Raw genomic sequence first — 26,484 nt, forward strand, 5'->3', positions numbered from 1 at the left:
AAGGGAAGATTTGCAACATCTGTCTACCTTCCCCTGTTCCATGCCCAAGCAATTCTTTAACTATGAGGAATCCTTTTTTTTCTTGAGACCTAATCACCCTCTACCTTGTTAAAGCTTATTTCTATGTCTTCACACATCCCAACCCCAAGTGTTTTGGCCTCTACAGAAAGAAGGCTAGTTAATTAAGGGAGTTGAGCTTGGTTTTGAAAACAAGTCTTCAGAAAGAAAATAATAGCAGAAAGGAAAACCCACAAAGTGCAGTCTCTCAGACAATCACTCTGGAGACGGTCTCACTGGCCTCTGCAAGCCTACAGGCAAATTTTACAACAGGTTATAGGTAGGTCTTGTTTAAAAATATATATTACTTTGGTTTCTCTTAGGATCTTAGGAGGCTTAAGGGAAGAGCATACACATTATAGCAAAAGTTAGAATTCCAGCCAATAATCAGAATAGTCAATGAAATAAACATTAGCAAGAAGTCTGGCAGAGGTTAACCCTTGCCAAAAACAAAATGAAACATTTGCTCATTAACTGAGCTTAGAATCTACCCCACAGGTTTGAAGTATTAATAACTGCCAGTCTTAAATAATAATTTGGAAGCAAATGTACCAGATTTCTGTTTGTACTAATGTTAAAAGGGAAATGTCAGATTATTTCCCACATTCGGTTGGATTTGGGGCATTGTATTTGTTCATAACTACCAGAGAGGATATGGCAGAGTCTTCATATGAGTGCCTCTCAGACTGAATCCTGTAATGGTAATAAAAATAAACTGATTTTAAAAGCTTTTTCTTATAGAAAATTTTAAATACAGATAAAAGTAGAGAATGCAAAGAACTTCCCTATATCCATCAACCACCTTCAACAATTACCAGCTTCTGGTCAGTTGTGTTTTATTTATAGCTCCTTCTCATTTCTCCTGCACCAGATTATTTTGAAGCCAGTTTCGAACATCATATAATTTCATTTGTAAATATCTCAGTATGTACCTCTGATATATGACTTTTCCTTAAATATAATCACAGCACTGTTATCACATCTAAAGAAAATGATTCCTTACTATTTTCAAACCTTGTTTTCATTATTTTCAATATTCATTGTTTTCCCATCATGGGAAACAATTCAAACATTGTGTATTTGAATTGGGGTCCAAGTAAAGTCCATACACTGCCATTGGTTACTATGTTGACCTTTTGCTTATTTTTTTCCCTCAAATTTTTTGTTGCAGAAACTTGGTCATTTGTCCTTCCTTAAAGTTTTCTTTAATTGAGTCAAATAAATTCAAATCATCTCAGATTTTAGTGATTGAAACCAAGTTAAACCTTAAAAAAAAAAGGGTGTGTGTGTGTGTGTGTGTACGAAGTGATAGGCTGAAATTTCACCTATTATCAATGTAATAAAAAAGACTCAACATCGAACATCTCATTTTTGTGAAACTCTTTAAATGCACTATTAACCTCGCAGTAACCCTAGAAAAGTGACACGATTTTTGTCATTTTATTTATATATATAATTTTGTCATTTATATGTAAGAAAGCATGGAAAAGTTAAATGACTTGCCCAAGGCCATGCTTCTGAAAAGAAAAATGCTTGCTCATACTTCCTTGTTCTGCTCCTCCCAGTAGGACTGAAGTGAGCTCCACATTAGAGCCACCTGGGCCCAGAGTGTCTCTGACCGAGACATTCAGAGGAGCCCCAACGAATCGGAAGCCCATGACCCTACTTTTAAACAACTTAAACTCCAGCCAGAGACACATCACTATATACACAAGGTCCAGAGACAAAAAACATGTAGAAGGAAGTGACAACGCAAGGGCAGATTAACAAATTGACAGGAGTGCTGTGACCCTGTGGGTACATCCCGAGAGGTCCAGAGTAGTTACATGAGCGAAGGGTCAGTCAGGGGAGGCTCCGCAGAGAGTGCTGGCACGAGGGAACACTTCAAAGGATAGGAAGGAAGTGAAGACATTTTCAGCTCTGCTCCCCACCCTGCTTACTTCTGAGACCACAGACAGAATCTCTACCTTGAGATTAATTAAACAGCAAGTTTCCAAATCTCATAAATGAACATCTAGTCCTTTCCCCAAAATTCATTCCCAAATCTTTCTTATCCTCCATCGATTCTCTACAGTTAGAATACGGCAGAGGATGTTTCTGAATCACATGTTGACATTTTAGAAAAAGAAATAGTAACTACTATCTATAATAGTTGCTACTTCATAATATTATTGAGGATTAAATAGTAATAATGATAGGTCCATAAGATGATATATTATACATATTAAATGCCATATATAAGTATTCATTAATGAAAGAAAATAGAAATTCATCTGTTGAGTGTTTTCTACATTCCAAGCACTATAGATTTTGGTGTATCACGTATTAGTCTTCATTTGAAAAAAGACTTAGGATAAAGAAAGTATTCTAATCGCCATCTTACAGATGAAGAAATTGAAACTAAAGAAGATGAATGCCTTATCTGATGTGCTAGAGGTGGTAGGACAGGGCCGTGGTCTGAAACCGTCTAACTTCACACCCTTCTTATGTGCAGTGGAAGCAGTGCCCCATCTATCACTCCAGTGTCTGCCCACCACCAGCAAGGCATCTGCTTTGCGTTGTCTTCCCATGATGCTGAGAGGTGTGAATGCTCCATAGGGAATCACACTCATGATCCAGATCTCATCAGCCAAAGAGTTATTGCTTAGACAGTCCTAGAAGCCAGGTGGCTTGGTTCTCCTCCCTCTTCCCACCCTCTTTGTAAGGAAACAGACTGTGCCTTGAAGGGTGGGTTAGTTGGCTGCAACAGACTTCGCCCCAGTGATGGTTAGAACTGACCTAAAAACTGGCACCAAAGTCTCAGCCCATCCTTGGTGCCTGGAAGACCTCCTCAAGCCTCGCCTTTGTGTTTCTTGCAGTCATGTTTCGCCTCTATGATTCGGATGAGAACGGTCTCCTGGACCAAGCGGTAAGCTCTCCAAATATTCCTCCAAGATCCAAGAAAGGCTAGGGGAGAGGGGAGCAGGTGAAGGGAGAGTTCAAAAACTCCCAGTTCCACCATCATCAGAATAGCTGTGTCTCAATATGAGCTGCAGAGATGAATAGAAGCCCCTTCCTTCTAAAATCCAAAGAGCCGGGCCAGAGGAGAGTGAATGCCAGCTTGCCTTTTCATTCCAGGAGCCCAAATTGCAAAATCTCAAGATTGGGGAGATGTAAAATGTAGTTAACTTCCCAGTTGGTTCAGAAATTCCCCCTTCAGTTTCCTACTGAAGTTCAAGCATGGAGGAAAGGCGGTGGGGAGAGGCAGCGAGACCAGGGCAGGAAGACAGGAGAAAGGCAGGTAATTTCTGGTGAGCTTGGCCATCACCCTTGCCTTCTTCTCATATCCTAGGCACTAACACTAGGAGTCTCACCCTATCTTCTCCAAGCACATCATCCCATCCCATCAAACCTGGGAAGCCTGAGTCTTGCCCCCACCTTCTCTCAGGAAGAGGCAGGAATAGGGTGGGGATCACAGGGTGAGAAGAAGGGCAGAAAAGGAAGAAGGCAGAGAGTGGAGAGGGCAGACAGAATCAGGTCCTGTTCTCATGACTGGCAGGGTCAGAGATGGGATGCATTTCCAGAAAGGCTCTGAGGTTGAAGTACATGGAGCTGAGACAGCCCAGAGGGAGGAAGAAAGGGAAGCAGTCCACTAGACCGCCTGCATCATCTGGTTCCCTCTCAACCCCAGATGGTCTTAGTGGGATCCCTATTTCAGTGCTGTGGGTTGGATCATGCAAGGGGACCACTGGAGAATCGTGGACCCTTAAACATTTGTTTAATGCCCATTGATTATCTCATATATGTCAGGCGCTGGTCTAAGCCCTGGGGATGTATCAGTGAGCCAATGGACAGAGATGCAGGTCCTCATATTGCTTTCATTTTAACAAAAACACACACACTGCAAAGTGTAGTCAACTATGTGTTCAATACACATGTGCACCAGAGGAGGATAAAGAAGGGAAAGAAAGTATTGGATGAGCTTCAGTTTTAGCAGGAGGAGCTAAGGAAGGACTCCCTGAGGGAAAGACATCTGAGCAGATACTTGAAGGATTTGAAGGCAGTGAATCATGAGGAATCACCTCCCAGGCAGAGGGAGCAACAAGGGCACAGGTCCTTGAGGGGTGCCTGGAATATCAGCAGATTAAGGAGGAGGCAAGAATGAGTGGAGCAGGAGGGGTGAACAGATGAGGTCAGAGAAGTAATGAGAAGGGACACGATATTTGCAAAGCATTCTCAAGCCTTAAAGGTGATTACAAGGGTTTTCTCTGGAGAAGTGGAGAACCATTGCAGTTTCTGAGCAGACGAGTGACATGATTGACTTAGGTCCTCACAGAGTCTCTCTAGCTGCTGTGTTGAGTCTAGACTGTAGGGACGTAGGCAGGGATACCAGTTGGGAGGCTGTAAAAATAAGCAAGACAAATGAAGGTGGCTTGCCTTAGGGTAGCCGCATTGCAGGTGGTGAGAAGCGGTTAAATTCTGCATCTGTTTGGAAGGTGCCATTGGTGGACTGAAGCAAGTCTCAAAATAGTTCTGTCCCTCAACTTCCCACCAAGACCCCTTGGCAGTTGGATATCCAGCCTCTTTGTGAACACTCCCAGTAATGGAGAATTCACCTATTACCTTAAAACAGCCAGTCCATTGCTGAGGATGATGGTAGAGAGGGCATCTTTCCGGCATCAAAGCCACCTCTAGTCCACCAGGGAAATTTTCAGTACAAAACTCGATTCTGCCCTTCTCTCCCCTCCCCCAGCCCAATGGTGAGGTCAAAATAGGCCAACCTTCGACTCCTCCCTCCCTCTGTCCCTCGGCTTATTTCTGCTCTCTCTAGCTGACCAGCATAGTACCAGTTGTACCCAGTAGGCCTTCAAGTATTTGAACATCTGACCACATCTTCCCTAAAATCTTCTCCAAGCTCCAATTTCCTAATTTCTACAGTATTTCTGGTAAAGCAAATTTAAATACCCACTCTAGTCAAGCTCTAGTTTGGCAATGCCATTCTTAAAATATGGCATAGAATTGAACCTGCCGCTCCAGGATTCCTTAAGTATCCATATCAGGAGAACTCGTTCTTCCTGAAATCTGCCCACTCTGCTTCCTGAAAATGCCCACCCATTTACACAGCTCTAGACCAAGTCTAATTCTCCAGTTCACAATCACATTGTTTGCTCACATTGAATCTTGAGCCCTGCTAGATTCACAAGATGTGCCACTGGAACATCTGCTGGGCTCTGTTCCCACCTTACTGCCCACTTCCTTTTCCCCACCGACTGCCTCATCTGCAGTTTCGCAGAGGGCTATTTTCTAATTTAAATGAAATACAATGTTAAAAATCCCTGTTGGGTTTTAGCTTGCTTATGTTGACCCACCCAGCATTCTGTCAGGTGAAAGTAACACCTTTAACCCTTGCTTTAGTTCTCCAACACGCGTCCCCAAATAACTTCATTATGAATATCCTAGATGGTACCCTAACTGTGCAAATGCTGCCTCAGTCCAGTGTGTTTCCGTGGGACTCTCAGGGCACTGATTCATTAGCATCCAGCAATTCTGTGAGGCTTTAGATGGAGCCTGACCTTGGTACCAAACAAAAGGCTCACTCATTAGAGAAGCGTAGCCTTCATGAATTTCCTGTTTCAGGAGTCCCAGACCCAGGGCTGGACTTGATACAAAGGATACAAAGGAGATGCCAAAAAGAATCTGAATCATAGTGCCTGAGAAAGGACCAACCCAGTGGCCCTACATCCAACTGAAACTGACCCCCAAGGGGTATAGATGAATCCCAAGTTGCTAAAGCTGTGGGAATGAGGTGTGGGAAAAGGGGGAGGGAAGAAGTGCCTTGGTTTGTAAGTATTTTTAGGAGCTGTGATCACAAAGAAGGAGGAAACAGGAGTGCTTTCTGTGCTGAGTCAAAGTGCAGAATAGGGGAAGGAAGGTGGATTTAGGAGAAGGTCAGTGTTCAGTGAGCTTTCTGCATACCTCTGGCTTATCCACGGTCTATGCTTCTTGTGAGCTTTGTGGTCAAGGCAGAAATAAAGAGCAGAAATAAACAGTGAGCTCATGATGAAATGCCAGTGTTTTGTACCAGCCGCTTCTCACACGACACCCTGCCCATCTTCCCACGGGGTTTGATTTTGACTCTTGCTCTTGGAAACACATCTTCAGTTGGTTTCTCTCCTTGGTGTTTTCTAGGAGATGGATCGTATTGTCAGCCAGATGCTGCACATTGCCCAGTATCTCGAGTGGGATCCCACGGAGCTAAGGCCTGTGAGTTTCCAGCAGCCTGGGGTGACTTCCCAGTGAGCTTCTAAGATAAGAGTGGGACTTGAAAAAACACTTTTGTTTACAGTAGAGTGTCTCCCAGACTCATCTTCTCAGAGGTGTCTCCTTTGGGGTCCTACACCTCCTTGACCTCCCACTTCTCTGATAGGACAAATTAGAGGCAACAGGGAAGAGCGTAGACTAATTCAAATAATAATACCTAATAATACCCCCTAGCTGAATTTTTATAACAGGAGTTCATAGGTCAGAGAATTTAGTGCTAGAAAGAAATTCAAAGATTTTTCTCAGTCATCAGATAATAATAATTATTACATTGGAGGCTCCCATGAGACCAATATTATGTTTGGCATTTTGTATACATTTTCTCTAATCTTTGCTACCAGGCTGCAAGCACAGCAATGCTAGTTCTATTTTGCAGACGGGCAAATCAGAAAAACAGAGCCCAGAGAGTCCAGGTGGCTTGCTTAAGGGCACACAGGTCTGGGAAGAGCCAGGCTGGGACCTCTGTTCCCCTCACCCCAGTTCCTGTCACTGCCCTCTACTCACTCTGAATTGGAGAGAAAGGGGTAAAACACAAGAAAACTCAGAACAAAAGAGAAAGCAAAGGGCGGGGGTGGGCAGAGAAGCCGAGGGTGAAAGTGGACAATTGTTGCCCTACGGATTCGCAGATACTGAAGGAGATGTTACAAGGCATGGACTACGACCGGGACGGCTTTGTGTCTCTTGAGGAGTGGGTCCACGGAGGGATGACCACCATCCCACTGCTAGTCCTCCTGGGCATGGACGACTCTGTAAGTTGCACACGTGAGGTCCAAGACCCCTCGCCTTTCAGAAACAGCAGGTTCCATGTGGAAGTTAATACCCTTGGTTTCTGTTCTGGATTTGCCAGTGGATACCTCATATGCTCCAGGCCAGCCCCAAAGTCCTCTCTTTTTTACCTGTTAGTGCCTGAAATATGTTCATTCATTTGACAGACATTTACTGAATTATTACTAAATAAAGATACTGTCCTGAGGACTGAGAGGAGACACAGATATCATATTCACCCACCCGAAACTTATGTTCAGCCACGCAAAGAACAAAAAATTTTTAGGGAAGAATTCCATCTTTTCTCAAAATTAGCTGTAAAAATGCTGAGAGAGTTTGGGAAAGAAGGGAAGCAGGGAGGGAGGGAAGGAAAGGAGAGGAAAAATACTGATCTGTTGTGAGGCAGAGTGTTCAATGATAATATTTAGCAATCAGAATAACCAGATAAGGTAGATATTTTTTTACCCATTTATACAGATGGAAAATTGGAGATTCTGAGTCTGAAGATGAAAAAGAGGAGCCAGCATTTATGTGCTGGAGAAGGAAATGGCAACCCACTCCAGTGTTCTTGCCTGGAGAGTCCCAGGGACGGGGGAGCCTGGTGGGCTGCCGTCTGTGGGGTACCTGACTCTAAAGAACCTGCACTTTTGAACACCCCACACTTAAGAGTGAGACCAGTGGAAGAAACTTTGCCCTGACTCTGAGGGATGCATGGGATTTTGATACCCCATTCTTGAGATAAAGATCAAGTGAAATGATATTTGATCTGGTTCTCAATAATGGGTATGGTTTGGCTGGTGGAAGAGAGTTTACAGGCAGAAGAGCTTGATCAAAAACCGACGCGAAAGAAAGTTCAGGGTGTGTTAGAGGAACCTCCCAATATTTATGTGAAGCACTGGCATCTGACCTGGTCTGCTTATTTACCATGAAAAGTAGCTTCCATACATGAGGTAGGGAAGGTTAGAACCAGGAGTGAAAATGGCAGTATTAGCATTCACCAGTGCAGCCACATGGGCTGTAAACAACACCTGTTTGAGATTACTGAAATGGCATAGAGGGGACAGAAGAGAAGGTTCAGCTAGGTTGGCCTCTAGCTGACATTGTGGCCTGTGAAATGTTCATCTGACAGTTCTGCATTCAGGACTAAGAATCCTGCAATTATCTCACAGCATGTTTAGGTCTTTCCGTGTACTAATAGAAATCAATGAACCAGGAACTCCTTTATCCTTAGAACCCTGGAAGGTCAGAGCTAGAAGAGAATTTGGTGATCCCTGGTCCATCCCTTTTGTTTTTTATACTGAGGACTAGAGAAGTAAAGGCGCTTGCGGTCGGTCACACACCTAATTAGTACCAGAGCCCATCTTCCATATTCAGTAACAGGACATTTCTCATGCAGTGATGAGCCTCTACTGTGTGCACGAACCCACGTGAGCTAGGACCTGGGGGAGCCCAGATATGTATGGTATACTTTCTGCTGTTAAGGTTCAAGATGATACCTGAATCAAAGTAGGTGTTCTGCTCGAGTATTGTTCTAACACACCAATTTTGGGATTTTGTTTTGTTTTTCTTTTTCCTTTTCTCTGCTGCTACTGCTGCTAAGTCGCTTCAGTTGTGTCCGACTCTGTGCGACCCCATAGACGGCAGCCCACCAGGCTCCCCCGTCCCTGGGATTCTCCAGGCAAGAACACTGGAGTGGGTTGCCATTTCCTTCTCCAATGCATGAAAGTGGAAAGTGAAAGTGAAGTCGCTCAGTCGTGTCCGACTCTTAGCGACCCCGTGGACTGCAGCCTACCAGGCTTCTCTGCCCATGGGATTTTCCAGGCAAGAGTACTGGAGTGGGGTGCCATTGCCTTCTCCTCCTTTTCTCTAAAACATAAGAATAGAGATGGGACATTTTAATCACAAAGAACCCATTTCTAGTTCTATTTCTTAGATGGGACTTGCTGAGCCCAAGGTGCCACCAACTCTTTGTTTAGAGGGGTTCCACTTTTTATGGCTGGAAGAGGGAGAGACATCATTTCTCCAACGTTCTCCCCAGGGTCTCCCCCCGATGCGAAATGAACCTTGTAGAAAACCATACTTTACATCAGGAATAATGCAAACAAAAAGCAAAAGTGCATTTGGTTTTCATGAATCAAAAGTTTTATGTGTTCATTTGAAAATACGCACTACGTTGTATGTTTTTACACTTAATAATAGGGGTTCTAGGGAAAACATTCCTCGATGTCTTGTAAGTCACAGTGCTTGTTTGGCTTTTATCAAAACCCGCTTATTGCCACTGAAAAGTCTGGAGATCTCTGAATGGGATAAATGAGAAACAGTCTGTCTCCAAGGAGCTGTAGGCGCAGCATAAAACCTGGTGTGCAGGACTCCCAAACACTGCAGCCTCCAATGTGCAAAAATGAAAGAGCCACATGATGGCGCTATAACCCAAGCAGAAATGTTACTTTTTCCAAGTCAAGGTCCTTTTGATTCTTACCCTGTATCTGTGAAAACAGTATCTGAGAAAGGGAGAGTCAGCTAATTAATTTTGCTCATGAAGGCATTTTTAGGTCAGGTGACAGTCCTTCGGGCTGGGTCTGCTAAGAATACTGTAATTTCCCTTTTGTCAGTGAAGGAAAACCCTGGTTGGTGGAGATACAAGAAGAAACATGGATTTGGAAGCCATTATGACCCCTGGCTTGGCTCAGTCACTTAATATTTGTGTGGTCTTGGGCTGTTTATCTGACTTCCATGAGTCTCTGCTTCATCGTTTCTAGAATAGGTATAAATCTACCTCCTCTCATGTAGGAAAACACTCTTTACTGTTATGTTCCCTACTCCTAGTGCAGAGTAAGAATAAAAGTGTTCATTTACAATGTGTCAGGCACTGGATTAGGAGCTTCACTTATATTTCAATTCGTTTTTATAATAATCCCTTGTGGTCAATGTTTGTCAAAAGAATGAATGAATCTGTCTTTTAATGAATCATTTAATCAATTAATGAACCCATTTACTAAAGTAGAAACCATTAGATGAAAAGGCTTTAATTCTATAAAACTCGGGTTTTGGAAGAAGCAGGGTTCTGAGGTGGTAAGAAGAAAAAAGCATGTTCTGGCCCCAGGAGGAGACCAGCATTTGAAAAGGCACATGGGCTTCTCTGGAGACCGTTAACAGAGGAGTCGAGCACAGGAATAAGTCTGGCCACTATGGCCAGCCCAAACCAGAGGGGCCAGAAGTAAGTCAGTCCAGCACGCTGGACTCCGTGTACCTGACTCGATCGTTATGAGCTTACAGTACTTTTTTTTTTTTACTACCCTTAAGATCAGCCCAAGAGCGTTACTTTTTTGATGGAGTCTATGACAAAAGTCCAAGGACACTATGTGGAGGGATGCTCCTGAAACCACAGTCTCCAGTGAGGCTGTGCTCCCAGGGGCTAGAAGGTGTTGTGATTTTGTCAAGCTTGGCTTATCTGGTAGATAAGGATGAATTTGCTTCTGAGCCAAGCCAGGGGGAAAGGATTTAACCCTCTCTGTCTCTTTGTTATTTTTTTCTACGTACAGAAAGTTTGAGGAGAGTACAGTATTCTTACTAAGCTAAATTTTTCCTGATTATAAAACTAGTACCTCCTGACTATAAAAAATTTGATAAATACAGAGAAAGTAGAAATTAGAGAATAAAATAAATCTGTAGTGTTGTTAGCTATAGCTAACCTCTGTTAACAATTTGGTCACTTTTTTTTTCCCATCCAATGTATCATATAAAACCGAGATCATAATATGTCATCAAATTTGTGTTCTGCTTTTTTGTCTTAGCACTTAGTATCATGAGCACATTCCCAAGCCATCCAAGGTTCTTATCAGTATCTTTTTGATGGCCACTTAACATTAAATCACAGAGATGTACCGCAAACCTTTTGGTCATTTTTGAGGGCTTTAGGATATTTTCAGTTTTTTGTTATTTTAAATAATTCTGGGCTCAACATCTGATAGAGCACAAAAATGCTCATATATCTTTCAAAAATCTATTTAGGATAGAATCCAGGAAAGGAAATTTGTAAGTAGAAAGTTATAAACATTTAAAGGACCTTTAGATAGAGAAATGGATGGATGAATGGATAGATGGATAGATAAGATGGTTGATAAATGATAGGTGATTGATGGATAATAGACAATTGATAAATAATAGGTGATTGACATAATAAATAGATGCTTGACAGATAATAGATAAATGATTGAAAAAAGAAAGGACGAAGTTAAGAGAAAAATAACTAAGTTAGTTTGTTCTGATTTCTACTCCACCAGCCATGCAGGAGAGGGCTAAATTTATCTCCCACACACATACTCCATTCAGTCCTAATTTTTAATTTTTGCTTATTTTAGAACATACACACATACACACACAAAGGATTTTGTTTTTATTTGCATTTCTATTCAGAGTATTTATATCAGTAAATTAAATAATTCATCTTCCAAATATGAGAAGAAACTCTGTAGAGAAAGTGGGGCTTCCTGCTGAGCATCGCATTCCGAAATTGCTGTCCCCTCAGGGCTCCAAGGGGGATGGGAAGCACGCCTGGACCCTGAAGCACTTCAAGAAACCAACCTACTGCAACTTCTGCCACGTCATGCTCATGGGTGTTCGGAAGCAAGGCCTCTGCTGCATTTGTGAGTAAACTTCCTTCAAACCCTTTTTTGCCAGGAACTGGCTTGCTCTGCACATGGTTGAGCCAGTCCCAGGAAGGTTTAGGCATCTCTCCTTCCTAGCTTGAGGGACCTGCCATATTCTTCCCACAGCAGGAAATTTAACAAGACCTCCATGTCCTATTCTTATTCAACCCATATCAAATGGACGAATATTAGTCTGCTGGAGTTATGTCATGAGCCACTGACTCCCTAGAAAAAAGTTATTAAAATTCACAGGTAACTAAAAAACATCTCATATTAATTTGAGTTGCGTTTTGCTAGTGAATGTTTGCATGGTCAGAAGAACCTGAGGGTTTTTTTAATTAAATTAATATTCATAAATACAATAGAAATTAAAATTACCCATTTGTTGTACTTTATAATCCACTTAGTGAAGTCAGACTTGAAAGGAGTTAAAAAAACATGAGAAAGGAGGGAGGGAGCCTGGAAAAGAGAGCAGAAGAAAAAGATGGAGGGGAAGGAAGAGAGAAGGGGTGATAGCGGAATGCATGTGAATTTGGGGGACAGGAAGAGAGGGGCAGGGCTGCAACAGGAAGGCTTTGCAAGGCCCTGGGTGTATGGGTGCAGAATCCTGCCTGCCCCCACCCCAACCTCAGGATGCAGACAGCAAGCACTCAGCCTGAACCCTCCAGGGGCCGGGGACCTGATGCTGTGGGGAGGGCCCTTGGGTATGGTGTGGGTCACCAAACTGTTTTATCTGCCATGTACGTGGGAGCCAGGCAGCAGGCAACCTCCACCACAAAAGACATTGTAGCAGAGCTGGGCCCAGTGTCCCTTGAACAAGCATCAGCAGGCATAAGAAGGGGCCTCCTGTCTTTCCAGCACCCTCTCATATCTGGCTCTCACGCAGTTTTCATAGACCCAGCCTCATTCCTAGCAGGTTCTAGGCCTGTGGCATAATAGTAAGTAGTAACAACAATAAATTTGTGGAATAGCTATTCTGACTTGCACAAGTGGTGCTTTATACAAGTCATTTAATGCTGCAAAAGCTCCCCAAAGTAAAAGCTAATTTTATTCCCATCTTATAGAACACTCTGAATTTCAGAGCTGTGAAGGCACATACCCTAGATCATGTGGGTAGTTACAAAGGGCAGAGCCAGAATTCAGGCCCAGGTCTGCCTATCTGCAGTTAGAGAGACCCTGGCCTTGCTCTCCACTCCCCAACATCCCAACATTCAATACTGTGTTGTTGGCATAGCCAGGGTGACACCTCACATTCCCTTTAAGGGATGTTTTCCTGCTGTGTTCACCAGTGAAAGCCAGTGGGCGGGGTGGAGGGTGTAGAAGCATGTCTGGGAGATAACCATGGATTCCTGTCAGTGAATAACTGGGGACTTGAATTTCCAGTTGGCAAGGCCAGCTCCACGTGTCCCCTGCCCCATGGAGGGAGGCCTGGGCCTCAGCTAGTGGGGAAGAGGATGGCTGACCTTCCCTAGGTGGTCACTCACAGGCACTATTCTTATTTATTTATTCATTTATTTTGCAGACTGTAAATACACTGTCCACGAACGCTGTGTATCCAAAAACATTCCTGCGTGTATCAAAACGAACTCCAAAACCAAAAGGGGCGAGGTTGGTGATACCAGTTGCCTTGTTCTACTGCATGCTGTGTCCCGGGCAACATATCCATCTCCACAGATTCCTGGACAGGAAGGGACTTTGGGAGCTTTATCCTGTCCCTTCTCTGCCTCGAGGACCACGCTGAAACCATCTTGTCCATCCATCAATCCATTCAGCATCTCCCTAGTACCCACCCACCCTTTGCCAGGCCCTGTTCCAGAGGATATGAGGGTCATAAGGTGGTCCTCAGCCTGGGGAGCCATGCAGTCTAGTGGGAGGAGGCAGACACATAAGCAGAGCATAATGTAGCGAGCAGCGTGGTAGTGATCGCACTGTGTGGGACTTACAGTTGAGGCATGGGGGCGGAGGGAAGGGAGAAGAGACGAACAAGGAAGCTTTCACCAAAAAAAAAACAAGTGGCATTTGAGTTGTGTCTTGAACCCAAGTCAGTAGGATTTCACAAGGAATTGAGGAGGACAAGGCGCTCTGGGCTGGAGAAACCTCAAGAGTGAAGGCATGGATACATGGCTTATTCTGGGGTCTGTAGCTGGTTTAGTGTGACTGGCATAGAGGAGGGTCAGAGGGAAAGGCAGGCGATGTGCTCTGGACTGGGGAGATCCAGGCTGAGGAGCTGGGAAGGAGGTTCATAAGTAGCTAAGGGACTGCTAAAGAATTTTGAGCATGTGAAGAGATGATTGGGTTTGCAAATTAGGGTCACTGCTGGTACTCGGGATAAAGAACCCACCTGCCAATGCAGGTAGATGTAAGAGATGCAGGTTTGATCCCTGGGCCAGGAATATCCCCTGGAGGAGGTCATAGCAACCCACTCCGGTATTCTTGCCTGAAGAACCCCATGGACAGAGGAGCCTGGCGGGCTACAGTCTAAGGGGTCACCGAGCTGGACATGACTAAAATAACTGAGCATGCACACACGCTCTGACTGTGGTTCCGGAAAGAGATCAGATCCAAGAGGGGCAAACCCGTCCAACAGTTCAGGCAAGATAGGGCTGCTGAGGGCCTGCCTGGGTTGGGTCTGTGCTCGCCTTCTGTGCTGTGTCTGTGCTAAGTGACTGCCCCCCAGTCACGCCAGCTGTTGAGTGTTCTGACTGTCTCACTGGCAGAGAAAAAGGACTTAAAGGGAGAGGGGAGAGTTTGAGAGATAATTTGGAGGTCCTACCACCAGGACTTGGTGGCAGTGGTGTAAGGAATGAGCGAGGAAAGGAGGTTGGCAGTGGCTACCATGTTTCTAAGGTGGCCATGTAGGGGTGCCATTCACTGAGTCTGGAAATAGACACTTCTTCAAATTAGCAGGGGAAGGACACTCAGAGTTATTGCAGAGGGAAGAGCCCATTAAGGAATCTGAGTCAGGAGATGATGAGCAGGCGGGAGTAGTCTCCAGCCATCCGCAGAAGGAGTCTGAGAGAGAAGGGTGCCTCCAGGGACACGCATGCATGCCTGCGAGGCACCACGTGGCCTCTTGTCTGCTCCTCCCGCACCATGCCCATGCACACGCCTTTCCATGCCCACGCCTTTCACCAGGACATACGATGCGCCTCCTGGGCTCAGGCCCTGAGCCTGCACTCTGCACTGCCACACTCGGAATAGAGGGAGACCACTAGGGCACATTCCTGGCTTTCTGAGACTCCAGGGGCAGCCCAAGTCCTTCACTATCTCTTCTGATCCCAGAAGAGGAGGGAGAAGGCAACGTGGTGTTGGGAACGTCCCATGGACTTGGAGTCAGGAGACCTGGCCCTGAGTCCCTGCTTGGCCACTTCTCAGCCTGGGAACCTAGGACCAGTCACTTAACCTCTCTGAAGCCTCATTTTTTTTTTCTATATATAATGGAAATAGTAATAATCTTGGAGCAAATTAATTGTGACCATGTTGGTGACAGGCTGATTAGGAAACCGAGTTCTTTACTTCCTCAGGGGTGAACGGCAGGTGAGAAACCACAAAGTAAACGGGACGCTTAGAGCAACAGTTTTACCAAAAACCTTTTGGGAGGAGGACACAGTAACTTAACTGATAAGTAATTTAAAACTTTTATCTAATACAAACATGGACGGTGTCAGGCAAATAGTCCATGTGTTTTTAATATTGTGCTTGTTGTTGGCACTTCAGGCTATGCCCCCACATTTCCCCAGAGTCCATAGCCACGCCTTCTGCTATTCAGGGTGCCCTAGTAGAGAACAGTTTTTAGAAGTTCTGTAGAATTCCTGGGGTGCTTAACTGAGTGCTCAGCCCCCCCAGAATTTGGCATCATGGTTACTTTGCACTTACAGTCGCATGCATACACATACGTGCCCGCCTGTTTCCCAGGTTCCTGGGCTGCTCTAGAAGCAGGTCCTGGCCAAGAAGCAGGTAACAACCAGCTCTGCAGGAAAAAGATGTGAAAGCCACTAGCTGATGACCCACACTAATTCCTCTGGGCTTTCTCTCTAACTTCCTTACAGAGTGCTTCTCACCCTGGGCTGCACTCAGGGGGCTTTAAAACAAACTAATGATGGGCCTTATCCTCAGGGACTTTAATTTACTTGACTTGGAGTGAGGGCTGGGCATTAGGACTTCTAGAAACTCCCCAGGTGGTCTTAAGGGGCTGCTAAGGTTGAGACACACCAGCCCATAGAAGCAAGAAGGGCAAAGGGAGTTCCTGATCAGAGTACCTCCCAAGGCCCAGGGCTGTACTAGGAAGGCCCTTCCAAATAGGCTGGCTCCTTTAATTCTCCCCGCAAGCCCAGGGGTAGGGCTTATTATGCCAGTTTCTACAGATGAAGGACCTGAGACTCAGAGAGGTCCAGGAACTGGGCAAAGGTCACCGTGCTATAAAGTGGAAGATCAGTGACTCTCACCAGCTTGGTCTGCAGACCACACCCTCCTGTGTTTCCCTGCACAGAGCAGCCTTCCAAAAGAGAGCGCTCGCAAGCACATCCCTTTGCAAAGAGGTCTGCAAGACAGGCAGATGGACTGCCAGACGAGGCACTGCTCAGAGGCTTAACTGCCGGGAGATGGACTGTTCAAAAAGCAGGCAAAGTGGCTTTCATCCAGCTTGATTAGAGTGATAGTGATTAGGTAGGGAGAGACCACCCTGTGCAATTCAGCTAAGCTGCCCAGTGCCCGCTAAACAGGAACCAGCCCTCTGGCCTCCCCATCCCTGTTCCCTTCCCAGACCTCCTCAGGCCCAGGGCGCTGGGCTGTGGGTCTGCAGCCTTCCCTGGTATCCTTCCCTTCCCTCCTGCAGGTGATGCAGCACGCATGGGTGGAAGGGAACTCCTCCGTCAAGTGTGACCGGTGCCACAAAAGTATCAAGTGCTACCAGAGTGTCACCGCGCGGCACTGCGTGTGGTGCCGGATGACGGTGGGTTGGCGCCCAGGGCAGCCCTGCTTCTTTTCAGTGTGGTTTTGGTTTTTTTTTTTTTTTTTTGCTCAAGCTGCAGCCAGGCAGCAGTGGACATCTTGCCAGGGGGCGTGAGCAGAGCTCCATGGGCAAGGCTGGAGGGGGCACCCAGAGCCGCTGCCAGTGCCCAAAGTCTAATTGCCTCCACTAAATCATCAAACTGTGCAGAGAGAGGGTGTCCCCCCACCCCCACCCAGGTCTGCTTAAGATGATGCTGGCCAGTCTGCTGTCTGTGACCAGGCAGCTGAGAACAGCAGGCTGGACCATTAGCTTCCTTCTCCTGGGTATTGGCTGGGCCACGGGCATTGACAGAGTGAGAGAAGAATCAGACACCAGAATCACTGTGTCAGAGGAAGCCGCAGTGCTGATAGCAGCCCCACTGCGTGGGCCAGAGACCTGTGCCCCCCAGCCGCAGCAAACGTCCACGTCCATCCTGGACACCCAGAGCTGCCTGACCTGCCTTCCACAGCGGACTCGGTGCTGCATCTTGTCCCCTTTACCCCCAGGTGTCATAAAAAGGACATACCTCCAGATCAGATTGCAGAACTCTGAAAACAGAGGTTGAGCCATGGGGTTTACTTCCAGCGTCTCATGAGTTTCTTCAACAAGATCTCCTTCCTACCAGTGTCTCAGTGCCTAGGGAGCAAACAACCAAGGGGGCCTCGGGCATCCCCATGCGGCTGCCACACTGACGGCCCACAAGTCTGCCTGGGACCACTTCGCTCCCACTGCCACGGGCAGCGCTGGGTCTCCTTTCTCTGCCCACGGCAGGCTTGGCATCCCTAAGCACATACCACACATGCGAACACACGCACTGTCTAAGCTACACTGCCAAAGCGGCAGTGCATCAGGGTTGGAAGGCGCCCTAGACAACTTGCCTCCCTAGGAAGCTTCTAGCCTCTCATACTTGACATTTCCTTGAACACTTTCACTCACTCTCGTCTTCATTTTTCCCCTCCAGTTTCACCGCAAGTGTGAATTGTCAACCCTGTGTGATGGTGGAGAGCTCCGAGACCATATTTTGCTGCCCACATCAATATGCCCCATTACCCGGGTAAGTGTTGCCTCCCAACCACAGGGCTCTGTCTCCACCCCCCACCCACCTCCACCACCCCCCGCCCCGGGCAACCCCAGCTCACATTTCAGATGCAGGAGCATTTAGACATTTACATCCCTCTGCGGGCTCCCTCAACAACTCTTAGGATTTGTGTTTTCAGCACAAGTTGAAGAGAGGTCAGTGCTGCACAGTCAGGTTGCCAGAGAAAACTTCCCAGGCTGAAGCAGTCCCGACCACCACCACCCAAAATGCTCTGACCTGGCCCAGCAAGAAAAGCACATTCTTCGTTCCCAGCACCTTGCAGGCAGATCATAGCTCAAGGAACCCCAGTCACCACCCGTGCACAGCGAGGCTTCCCAGGCCTCCCTTATCTCTGTCTCCCTCTCTGCTGTGTCCAAACATGGACTTCCCAGTGTCTTGAAGATTTCCAAGGGTGTCACAGCCTCATCCTGGAAATGAAAGCTGCAAAATTAAACTCCAGTTGTCCCCATCTGAAATTCTTTCTGTCTCCTGTGTTGAAGACCCTTTTTTCAAATCAAGTACCAAAGACCTTAAATTGTTCTCTTTTCATCTTAGAGATGTGGCTGAGGATCACTGACTCCTCACATTTCACCCTTTACTTGAGCATCTTCTTTCTCATTAAAAATTGATGGGAAAAAAAAAAAAACACTTTCAAAAACCATTTGGCAGTATCTACTAAGTTGGAGTTACACAAACTTTATGACTCAACAAGTCCCCTCCTGTCTATCTGAGAAATACAAGCATTTATTCCACCATAAGACATGCACAAGAATGTTCCTATCAACTTTATTCATAACAGTTAAGCACTGGAAACAAGCTTAATGACCACTGACAAGAACAGATTAATAAGTTGAGGCAGATTCAATAATACTGTATCGCAATGGAAAAGAGCCATGCTTTGATGCAAAAATATGGGTAATCCCAAAAATATAATGCTGAACAAAAGAAGTTGGACTCAAAAGACATGGTATATGATTCCATCTATATGAGACTCAAAAGCCAGGCAAAGTCAGTGTGGCATCAGGAGTCACAACAGAATGATACCAAAAGATGCAGTATGACAAGGGCAGGTACATACGCAGAAATTCATAGAACTGTAGGTTTAGATTTGAGCATCTTACTGTATGTGACATAAACTTCAATAAGATGAATAATAAACATTGAAGAAAAAACAAAACCGGAAAGATGACTTAGTGTCGTATCATTTAGGTAGTGCTAAGCATAGAAACCAGATCTCAGGCCTTGCTTCTCAGAGATCAAGCTTCTAAATCAACAGAGTAGATTTCTGCCCATTTCAGTGTTTCCTCTGAAACACTGTGTTCTTTCTAGTGTCTCGAAGTCAAAGTCAGGGCAAGTGATGACAAAGGCCTGGAGAGTCTTTGAGGAACCCAAAGGGAGCATTTCTTTGTTTTGGTTCAAAGCCCCACTTTGAAGACTCCATCCTATGCTATACTGGTTTCCTATTCTCTTTCTTTATATTAACCATTTGTTTTTCTTTTGATTTCTTTTTTTGCAGCAGGCATATTTTTTTCAAAGGATGCTTGTCTTTCCTCTTTTCACAGGACAGGCCAGATGGGAAGTCTGATGGCAGCGTGTCAGCCAAGGGTGAACTTGTCATGCAGGTACCTCAGCAAACCCTGAGTCTGTTCATTCCTTCTAAGCTGGTCCAAGGTTGTGGAGGGGAGGACAGGATTTGAGTTCTAGAGAAACACATCTTAACATCTGCCTTCTTATCTGATCGATTATATCGCAGAAGACACTGGATTTCCAGTCTCTGGGGTTACCTTTGGCCGCCACGCTGTAGGCAAGAGGTGCAAAGGGAGGTTGGTTGATCCCGTAGCTGGCCACACTGGCTTTATCACCTTTTAAGGAACACATTGCATGAAACTTCAGTGTGCATACCCCCTGAATAATAACAAGAATGTGGCCTAAAAATAGACAATTGGGTTTTCCAAGACTGCCAAGCTGTCTCCAGAATGTGATCTGCCAAAAGAGTTAAATAGATCCAAAAGTTCTCCTTCATCCTTAAATGTGTATTTAAGAACTCAGTTTTTTTGTTTTTTTTTAAGTTGGATTCACCAGTGAACTTCTCTCTGTGCCTTTCACGAAGAGCCAGGGAATGCAGAAAAGGCAGCCTGGTGAGGTGGAATGAGAAACAGGAAAAGAAAGAACACTGGGGCCTCTTCCTCTCCCTCTGACCCTTAAGTTTCCTTGTTTGAAAAGGCACATAGCATATCCCTGCATTGCCCACCTCCCAGAGATGCTCCAAGATTCAATGAGAACTTGTAGATGAGTATAAAACATAAATTGCCCACCTCCCAGAGATGCTCCAAGATTCAATGAGAACTTGTAGATGAGTATAAAACATAAGGCACAGTGATGCCAGAAGCTTGATGCGGGAAAGCTCTAGACACCTTGAAGGGGAGAAAGTCAGATGGAGCACTTGCACAGCGCAGCTATGTCAGTTCACAGCTGGCATCTATCTGCTTGTCCTGTATCTGTTCTGATTGGACAGTGTCCATGCTATGCAGGTTGTTCAGCATTCTGAATATCACCCCCAGAGGTAAAGACTTACTTCTCAGTCTCCAAGATGCTTCTGGGTACCACACAAATAATCACCCTTGGCAGATGAAAAATTCCTAAAATTTGTAAAGAATGTTGCTGTCCATTTCAACTTATCTGGCACTGGGTTTGCTGAATTTTTGGCTTGAGATATAGAAAAGTAGGCATAAGACAGTGACTATGGAGCAGCGCTGCTCCTCTGTATCAGTGTATCTTTCTGCTGAAGCTACAAGTATTTACTGAGTATACTTGTCTCTGGGGCAACGGGATACTTGGTAGGAGGGTTATACACACTCCCACCCTGCTCTTGAGACATTTAATATCCAGTTGATGTTTTGAGACATTTGGGCTTCCCTGGTGCTTAGATGATAAAGAATCTGCCTGCAATGCAGGAGACCCAGGTTCGATCCCTCGGCCAGGAAGATACCCTGGAGAAGGGAATGGCTACCCACTCCAGTATTCTCGCCTAGAGAATCACATGGACAGGGGAGCCTGGTGTGCTACACTCTATGTGGTCACAAAGCATCAGACAAGACTAAGTGGCTAACACTTTCGCTTCACCCAAGGAAATAAAACATGAAATCGTGCAAATAATACCAAACAAAATGCAGAAGATATTATATGCTTCGAATGCAATAGTTTCCATTGCAATGATCAAGCAAAACTTCATAGACAAAGTAGGTCTTGAATTGGGCCTTGAGGATGAGAAGTTTTTCTTGAGGTTTCTATGAAGGAAATAGACATTTCAGGGCATTAAGGAGGAGAAGAAACCAGTGTGAGCAGCCCCACAGGGTGGGAATTCACTCATAGAGGGTAAGAGCCAGACTTGGCTGGAGCTGCAGTGAAGGTTAAAGTGATTAAGGGAGAACTGATAGAACAGGGCTACACAGAAATACCTTGCAGGCCAGGTTAGTAGGTTTGGATTTTATCCTCTGGGTAATGAGATGTCATTAAAGGATTTTGAGCAGGAGTGGTATGACTAGTGATGCCTGGGAAAGAACTGCATGGGGGCAGCTTACAGGGCTTCACCTGAAGTGAGAAAGGCCTGAGCAGTGTGGGCATTGTGGCAGCTGCTGGAGATAGTGAGACTTTCCAGGGGAAGAGCTGGCAGGACAGGGTCTTCCCTGGGAGACTGGATGAGTAATAATAGTAACCAGGAGACGACCAGTTTTGGGGTGAAAGAAGGTGAGTCAGATCTGGGGCACGTTCCACTGGCTGAAGACACCCCCTTTGACAGCGAGGAAGGTAGAACCAGAGCTCGGGAGGAGAACTGGGGCTGCAAATGTGGATTTGAAAGATGCTGGGGGTGGAAGTGATGATTAGCTCCATTCTATTTAGGTGTAGGACCGGATGGTCATATTTTCTAAGATCATTTCAGTTGTATCTTTACACAAGCTAATCTTGTGCTGTGGGCACAAAGCCACACCATTGCTGAATAATTTGAAGCCCCATCTCTGATCCCCACCTCAAACCCTTGTCACCATTAATGCTACTTAAAAAACCACTTAAGGCTGGAGACACTTAACTGCTTAATCCCTCAGATTAAGCCAATGGAGCAGCACCTACTGCCTCCTGACCTCCTCTACCCCATGCCTGGATCTGCTTCCCAGCTGCCTCTCCCGGGATCTGTCTCAGTATCCACTCTCATCACATTCCTAGTCCTATGGGCTGAAACACAGCTAACTTCTTTTTCTTTTGCCTTTGAAGTATAAGATCATCCCCACTCCGGGTACCCACCCCCTGCTGGTCTTGGTGAACCCCAAGAGTGGAGGGAGACAAGGAGAAAGGTATGTTCTCTTCTTTTTTGAGATGGAGAGGCTCGAACAACTTCATGTGGGTCCTTTCTTCCCCTCAGCCACAACCGAGTGGGCTATGGAGGTGGCAGACCTGTGGTCCAGTCCCAGCCCTATCACACATCACTTGATGACCTGGTCCAAGTGACTGAACGTCCCTGTGCCTTGGTTTCATCCTCCGTAAAATGGAGATAATAATCATTTCTTCCCCCATGGGGGTTTTGCGAGTATTAAGGTAGACATAGACTTATCCTAGGGATTGTCACATGGGCCATTATTCTGTTTCCCAGAATCAGGCTAAGTTCTGAGATGCCTGTTAAGTTCCCGGGCTTTCAAGCCTTTTGTTGACTTAAGAGACATGGCAGAGGCACCTGGTTGAGACTTCTCGGCCTATTCCACTCTGAGAAAGCAGGGCACCCATCTCATCAGTGAAGGAAGTGCCCAGTCTGCAGAGGGTGACGGATGGGTGGAGCAGCTCTGCCTCCCTGTGTTCAGCTCTGAGGCAATGAATTGTTGACACGGTGATCTGGAATCCACGTTTTAAAAAATAATAAGCAGATCTTAAACAAGAATTATGAGGCCCCACCCCCAACCCCAATCCTAGGGGCCAAGCACCCTTTCTGAACTGACCTAATCAGCCTCAAGCTGAAGCCTTGAAACCAAGCCTAGATGTGGCTACTGCCCCCAGTGCTCCTCTGCCCCAGCGCCACCTCCTGCAAGTCCTCCTGACCCCAGGACTTGGGGGACCTTTGTCTAGTCCACAAAGAGCAGAATCATACTGCCTAGAACATGCAGAACATTTGGGAGAAGTTCTCCATGAAGGAGAAGGCCTCAGGAGAATGGAAGTTCTGTTCTCTGGGTTGCTCTGCACTGTCCTCTGTGCAAGGCATACTACTCCTGGGGTTGGAGACTAGAATCTTGGATGGTGGGGAGACTTTGAACCAGGGTGAGGGCCTGGGTGAGGCCAGCTGGACCTGGGAGTTCAGGGTCTGCAGGACCTGTGTGCAGTCTTCCCCACCTTGGGTTTAAAGAGACCCACGTTCCCACCATCACTGGGCTGGAGAGGTACTTGCCCTCCTATGACTTCTCACAATGACATTCCCCTTCTCTGTCTTGGTCTCTCTCTCTCTCTCTTTCTTTTTTTTCCATAGAATTCTTCGGAAATTCCACTATCTGCTCAACCCCAAACAAGTTTTCAACCTGGACAATGGGGGGCCTACTCCAGGGTATGGAGACACAATCTTTACTTCTTATTTCTCCCCCGTCCCCTGTAATCTCTAAAGAGGATAGCTTTCTGAATGGTTTGGTTTTTTTTAAATCTCTTTCATCCGTAGACTTGTCCTTCCTACCAATTCACTCCTTTTCTCTTCTTTTTCTTCGTTATCTACTCTTACTTCCTCCTGGAGATACTCAGGAACACCCGTTACAGCTGACTCTGGGAAGCAGCCTACTCTACTTTATCCCAGAAAAAGCTATTGATTTTGTAAGAGGGAAAAATTGCAAATGTCATTTGTGGGATTGACAAGAAGGGCAGGCTGGTAAATTAACTTATTCGCAAGGCTGTATTAGCTGGCATCTTCATACTGAATCATCAGGGAGAAAAAAAGAGTTTTCTTAGCACTGTCGGTATTTCAGAAATCTATACAGCTGACTCAGAGTTCCACAGCATGTTCTGTTGTCGAGGCATTTTAGGATCAAGACAGTTAGTTGTTCAATGAAATCACATTTTTTCCTGAATCATCCAGTTTAGGGGTGGTTCGGTGCACCCCTTCCGCACCCCCACTGGCCCGTCTCCTGTCATTTGCCTATTGGCTCTTTCCCTGTGTTGAGGAGATGGGGAGCAACAAAAGGAGGTGAGGCAGCCCCTCTGCAGCTCTCCCCAAGGTCTGTGGGAGGAGCCATGACATGATGGGCGCTGTAATCAGAGGCTCCTCCAGCACTGGGGCTGGAAGGTACCTGAAGACTGTGACCATCCTACCAGCCGGAGCCAGGGCACCAGAGACACTGGCCAGCCCGAGGCCACCTCAGTGCCAGTCCTCAGCTCTGTGCCTCCCGGGCTGGGGTTTCCAGCACCCAGACTTGCATCACTGTGCTTGGCTCACCAAGACCTTAAGAGGGTCTGGGTAAGGACTCTAAAAAGGGACTCTGAGACCCTCCCTGGTGGTCCCAGTGGTTAGGACTTTGTACTTCCACTGCAAGGGGTGTGGGTTCAATTCCTGGTGAGGAAACTAAGATCCCAAATCCCATGCAGCATAGCCACAAATTTTTTTAAGTATTTTTCATTTTTAAAAATAAGTAAGAAGAGACTGTGTCTTCAGCTGTTTGACACACAGCTATTATTTATGGCAGTGATGATATAAGACCCCTGAAGGGGAAAGAAACATGAGTGCCAATTCAGCACCTCTGCCGTGACTTACCTATAAAATTAATTTCAAAATAAAGCCCACCTGTGCTGCTGCACGTGCCATCACGGCCCCCGTGATAGCCGATGACTGCTCCATCTGTGACATGTGACTGGGCAGCAGCCCACAGATGCCTTTACCAGCCTGCTCTCTTCTAGGGCATTTTGATACTTGAAGACAGACAGTACTGTCCCTTAACCGCATCCATCCTAAATTGGTTTTGCCCAGGATGACAAGCCTGGTGGCTGCTTCTGGGGCCACTGTGCCCTGAGTATCTCTCTCTGCTGTATGTGTCAGCCTATAATCAGAGAGGCTGTCTAGCTGAAGGGAGCCTTCATTCAGAATCCAGTTCTACAAGAGAAAGGCGGGGAGGAGATGTTAATTTGCCCACACTTGCATTGGCAGAAGACCCCAGGGGTCTCCTCAGATCACCAAGCAGGGCAAAGAGGAAATCCTGGGCTTCAGCTTCTCAAGCCCCACCCCGAGGCCTCCCCAGATCCTGTGTGTGCTACAGCAGAGGTTCTTAACCTTTTTTGCACCAGGAACCCATTTGGCAGTCTTATGGAGCCTATGGACCCCTTCTTAATATTAAGATAATATTTTTTAATGTATAAAATGAAATACATAGGAATACCCAGGGAAACTTTATTGAAAAAAACAGTTACTAAAGGTTAGACAACAAATCTGTGACGGGAAAGCACACATGATTTATTAAGACGGTACATAGCAAGTTCCAGAGGCGGGTCTAATAGCTACTGTAAATTAAAACAGTAATGAGCAGAAGTGATAATAGAAAATGCCTGCCACAACTGTAGTAAAACATTGAAATACCTGTCATTTCGGCTGCTTAACAAAGTCACAGGTATTGTTGAAGGAAATGCTAATTTTCAGTTAGAGTTTAGGGAAGATAATAGTGTAACTTTTTTTTCAAGTTCAAGGCCCTTTGGATTCTACCCACAGACCCCTTAGGTATGCACCCCAAGTTAACAGCCCTGCTGTACAGGGTTAAGGCCCCTGAGGGGAGATGGTGCTCACTCCATTTAGGTCTGGGGTGGGATGAAGATTCAGCTAGTTCGGTGCATCTCAGGAGCTGTGAGGGCAGAGTAGGTGAGAGCCAGAAAGGAGGCAGATGTTGGGGGTTAATTGTATTGGCATCCAAATAAGCAAACTGTGGATTCCTATGCATAAATCATAGACAGTTTCTAGAAAACCACTTTCTGTGTTGAATATTGAGTCAGAATCTCCTTAGACAAAGGTGGCGCCATGGGGTTCATACTCAATGGCATTGCTTAGTACGTTCTGGTCTCAGAACACTAAGTGACCCTTTCAACCCTGAAAGGAGCCAAGGTCATAATATGCTTCCAGAGAAGGAAGCAGGGTGTTGGGGTGGGGTGGGGGGACTTTACCTCAAAGAGTGTCAAAGTTCAGCCTGTAAACAAAACCATTTTGGCCTTTCTACTTCCCAGACTTAACTTTTTCCATGATACTCCAGACTTCCGTGTTTTGGCCTGTGGAGGTGATGGGACAGTTGGCTGGATTTTGGATTGCATTGGTAAGAATGGGCTGGAAGGACCTTTGTAGTTGATTTACAACAAGTGTATTTAAAGTTGTGCATGTGAGTGCTAAGTTGCGTCAGTCGTGTCTCTTTGCGACCCCATGGACTATAGCCCTCCAGGCTCTTCTGTCCATGGGATTCTCCAGGCAAGAATATTGGAGTGGGTTGCCATGCCCTCCTCCAAGGGATCTTGCTGACCCAGGGATGGAACCCACATCTCCTGCTTTGGCAGTCGGGTTCTTTACCACTAGTACCACCTGGGAAGCCCATATTTAAAGTCAGAGGAAGGTAATAAAAAAGAGAAATGGAACCATGCCTTGTTTATCTTTGTTT

At 45.9% G+C, this 26,484-nt stretch overlaps 1 protein-coding gene across 3 annotated transcripts in view; it reads left to right on the forward strand.

Annotated features, from left to right (window-relative positions):
• Nucleotides 1–26,484, forward strand: part of DGKG (diacylglycerol kinase gamma) — a 226,178-nt gene that overhangs the window by 91,784 nt on the left and 107,910 nt on the right. Inside the window, exons 7-17 of one of the 3 annotated variants that reach the window (XM_004003065.5) lie at nucleotides 2,916–2,965; nucleotides 6,226–6,300; nucleotides 6,984–7,106; nucleotides 11,651–11,768; nucleotides 13,294–13,379; nucleotides 16,606–16,722; nucleotides 17,723–17,815; nucleotides 19,402–19,461; nucleotides 22,109–22,188; nucleotides 23,346–23,420; nucleotides 26,063–26,148. In XM_004003065.5, coding sequence (XP_004003114.1) covers nucleotides 2,916–2,965; nucleotides 6,226–6,300; nucleotides 6,984–7,106; nucleotides 11,651–11,768; nucleotides 13,294–13,379; nucleotides 16,606–16,722; nucleotides 17,723–17,815; nucleotides 19,402–19,461; nucleotides 22,109–22,188; nucleotides 23,346–23,420; nucleotides 26,063–26,148 — 963 coding nt within the window. The remainder of the gene's footprint in view (nucleotides 1–2,915; nucleotides 2,966–6,225; nucleotides 6,301–6,983; nucleotides 7,107–11,650; nucleotides 11,769–13,293; nucleotides 13,380–16,605; nucleotides 16,723–17,722; nucleotides 17,816–19,401; nucleotides 19,462–22,108; nucleotides 22,189–23,345; nucleotides 23,421–26,062; nucleotides 26,149–26,484) is intronic. The other 2 variants (XM_042233457.1, XM_004003066.5) reach the window with 2 other exon arrangements.

Source organism: Ovis aries, chromosome 1, assembly GCF_016772045.2.
Source record: "Ovis aries strain OAR_USU_Benz2616 breed Rambouillet chromosome 1, ARS-UI_Ramb_v3.0, whole genome shotgun sequence".
In the NCBI taxonomy this organism is placed as follows: Eukaryota; Metazoa; Chordata; class Mammalia; order Artiodactyla; family Bovidae; genus Ovis; species Ovis aries.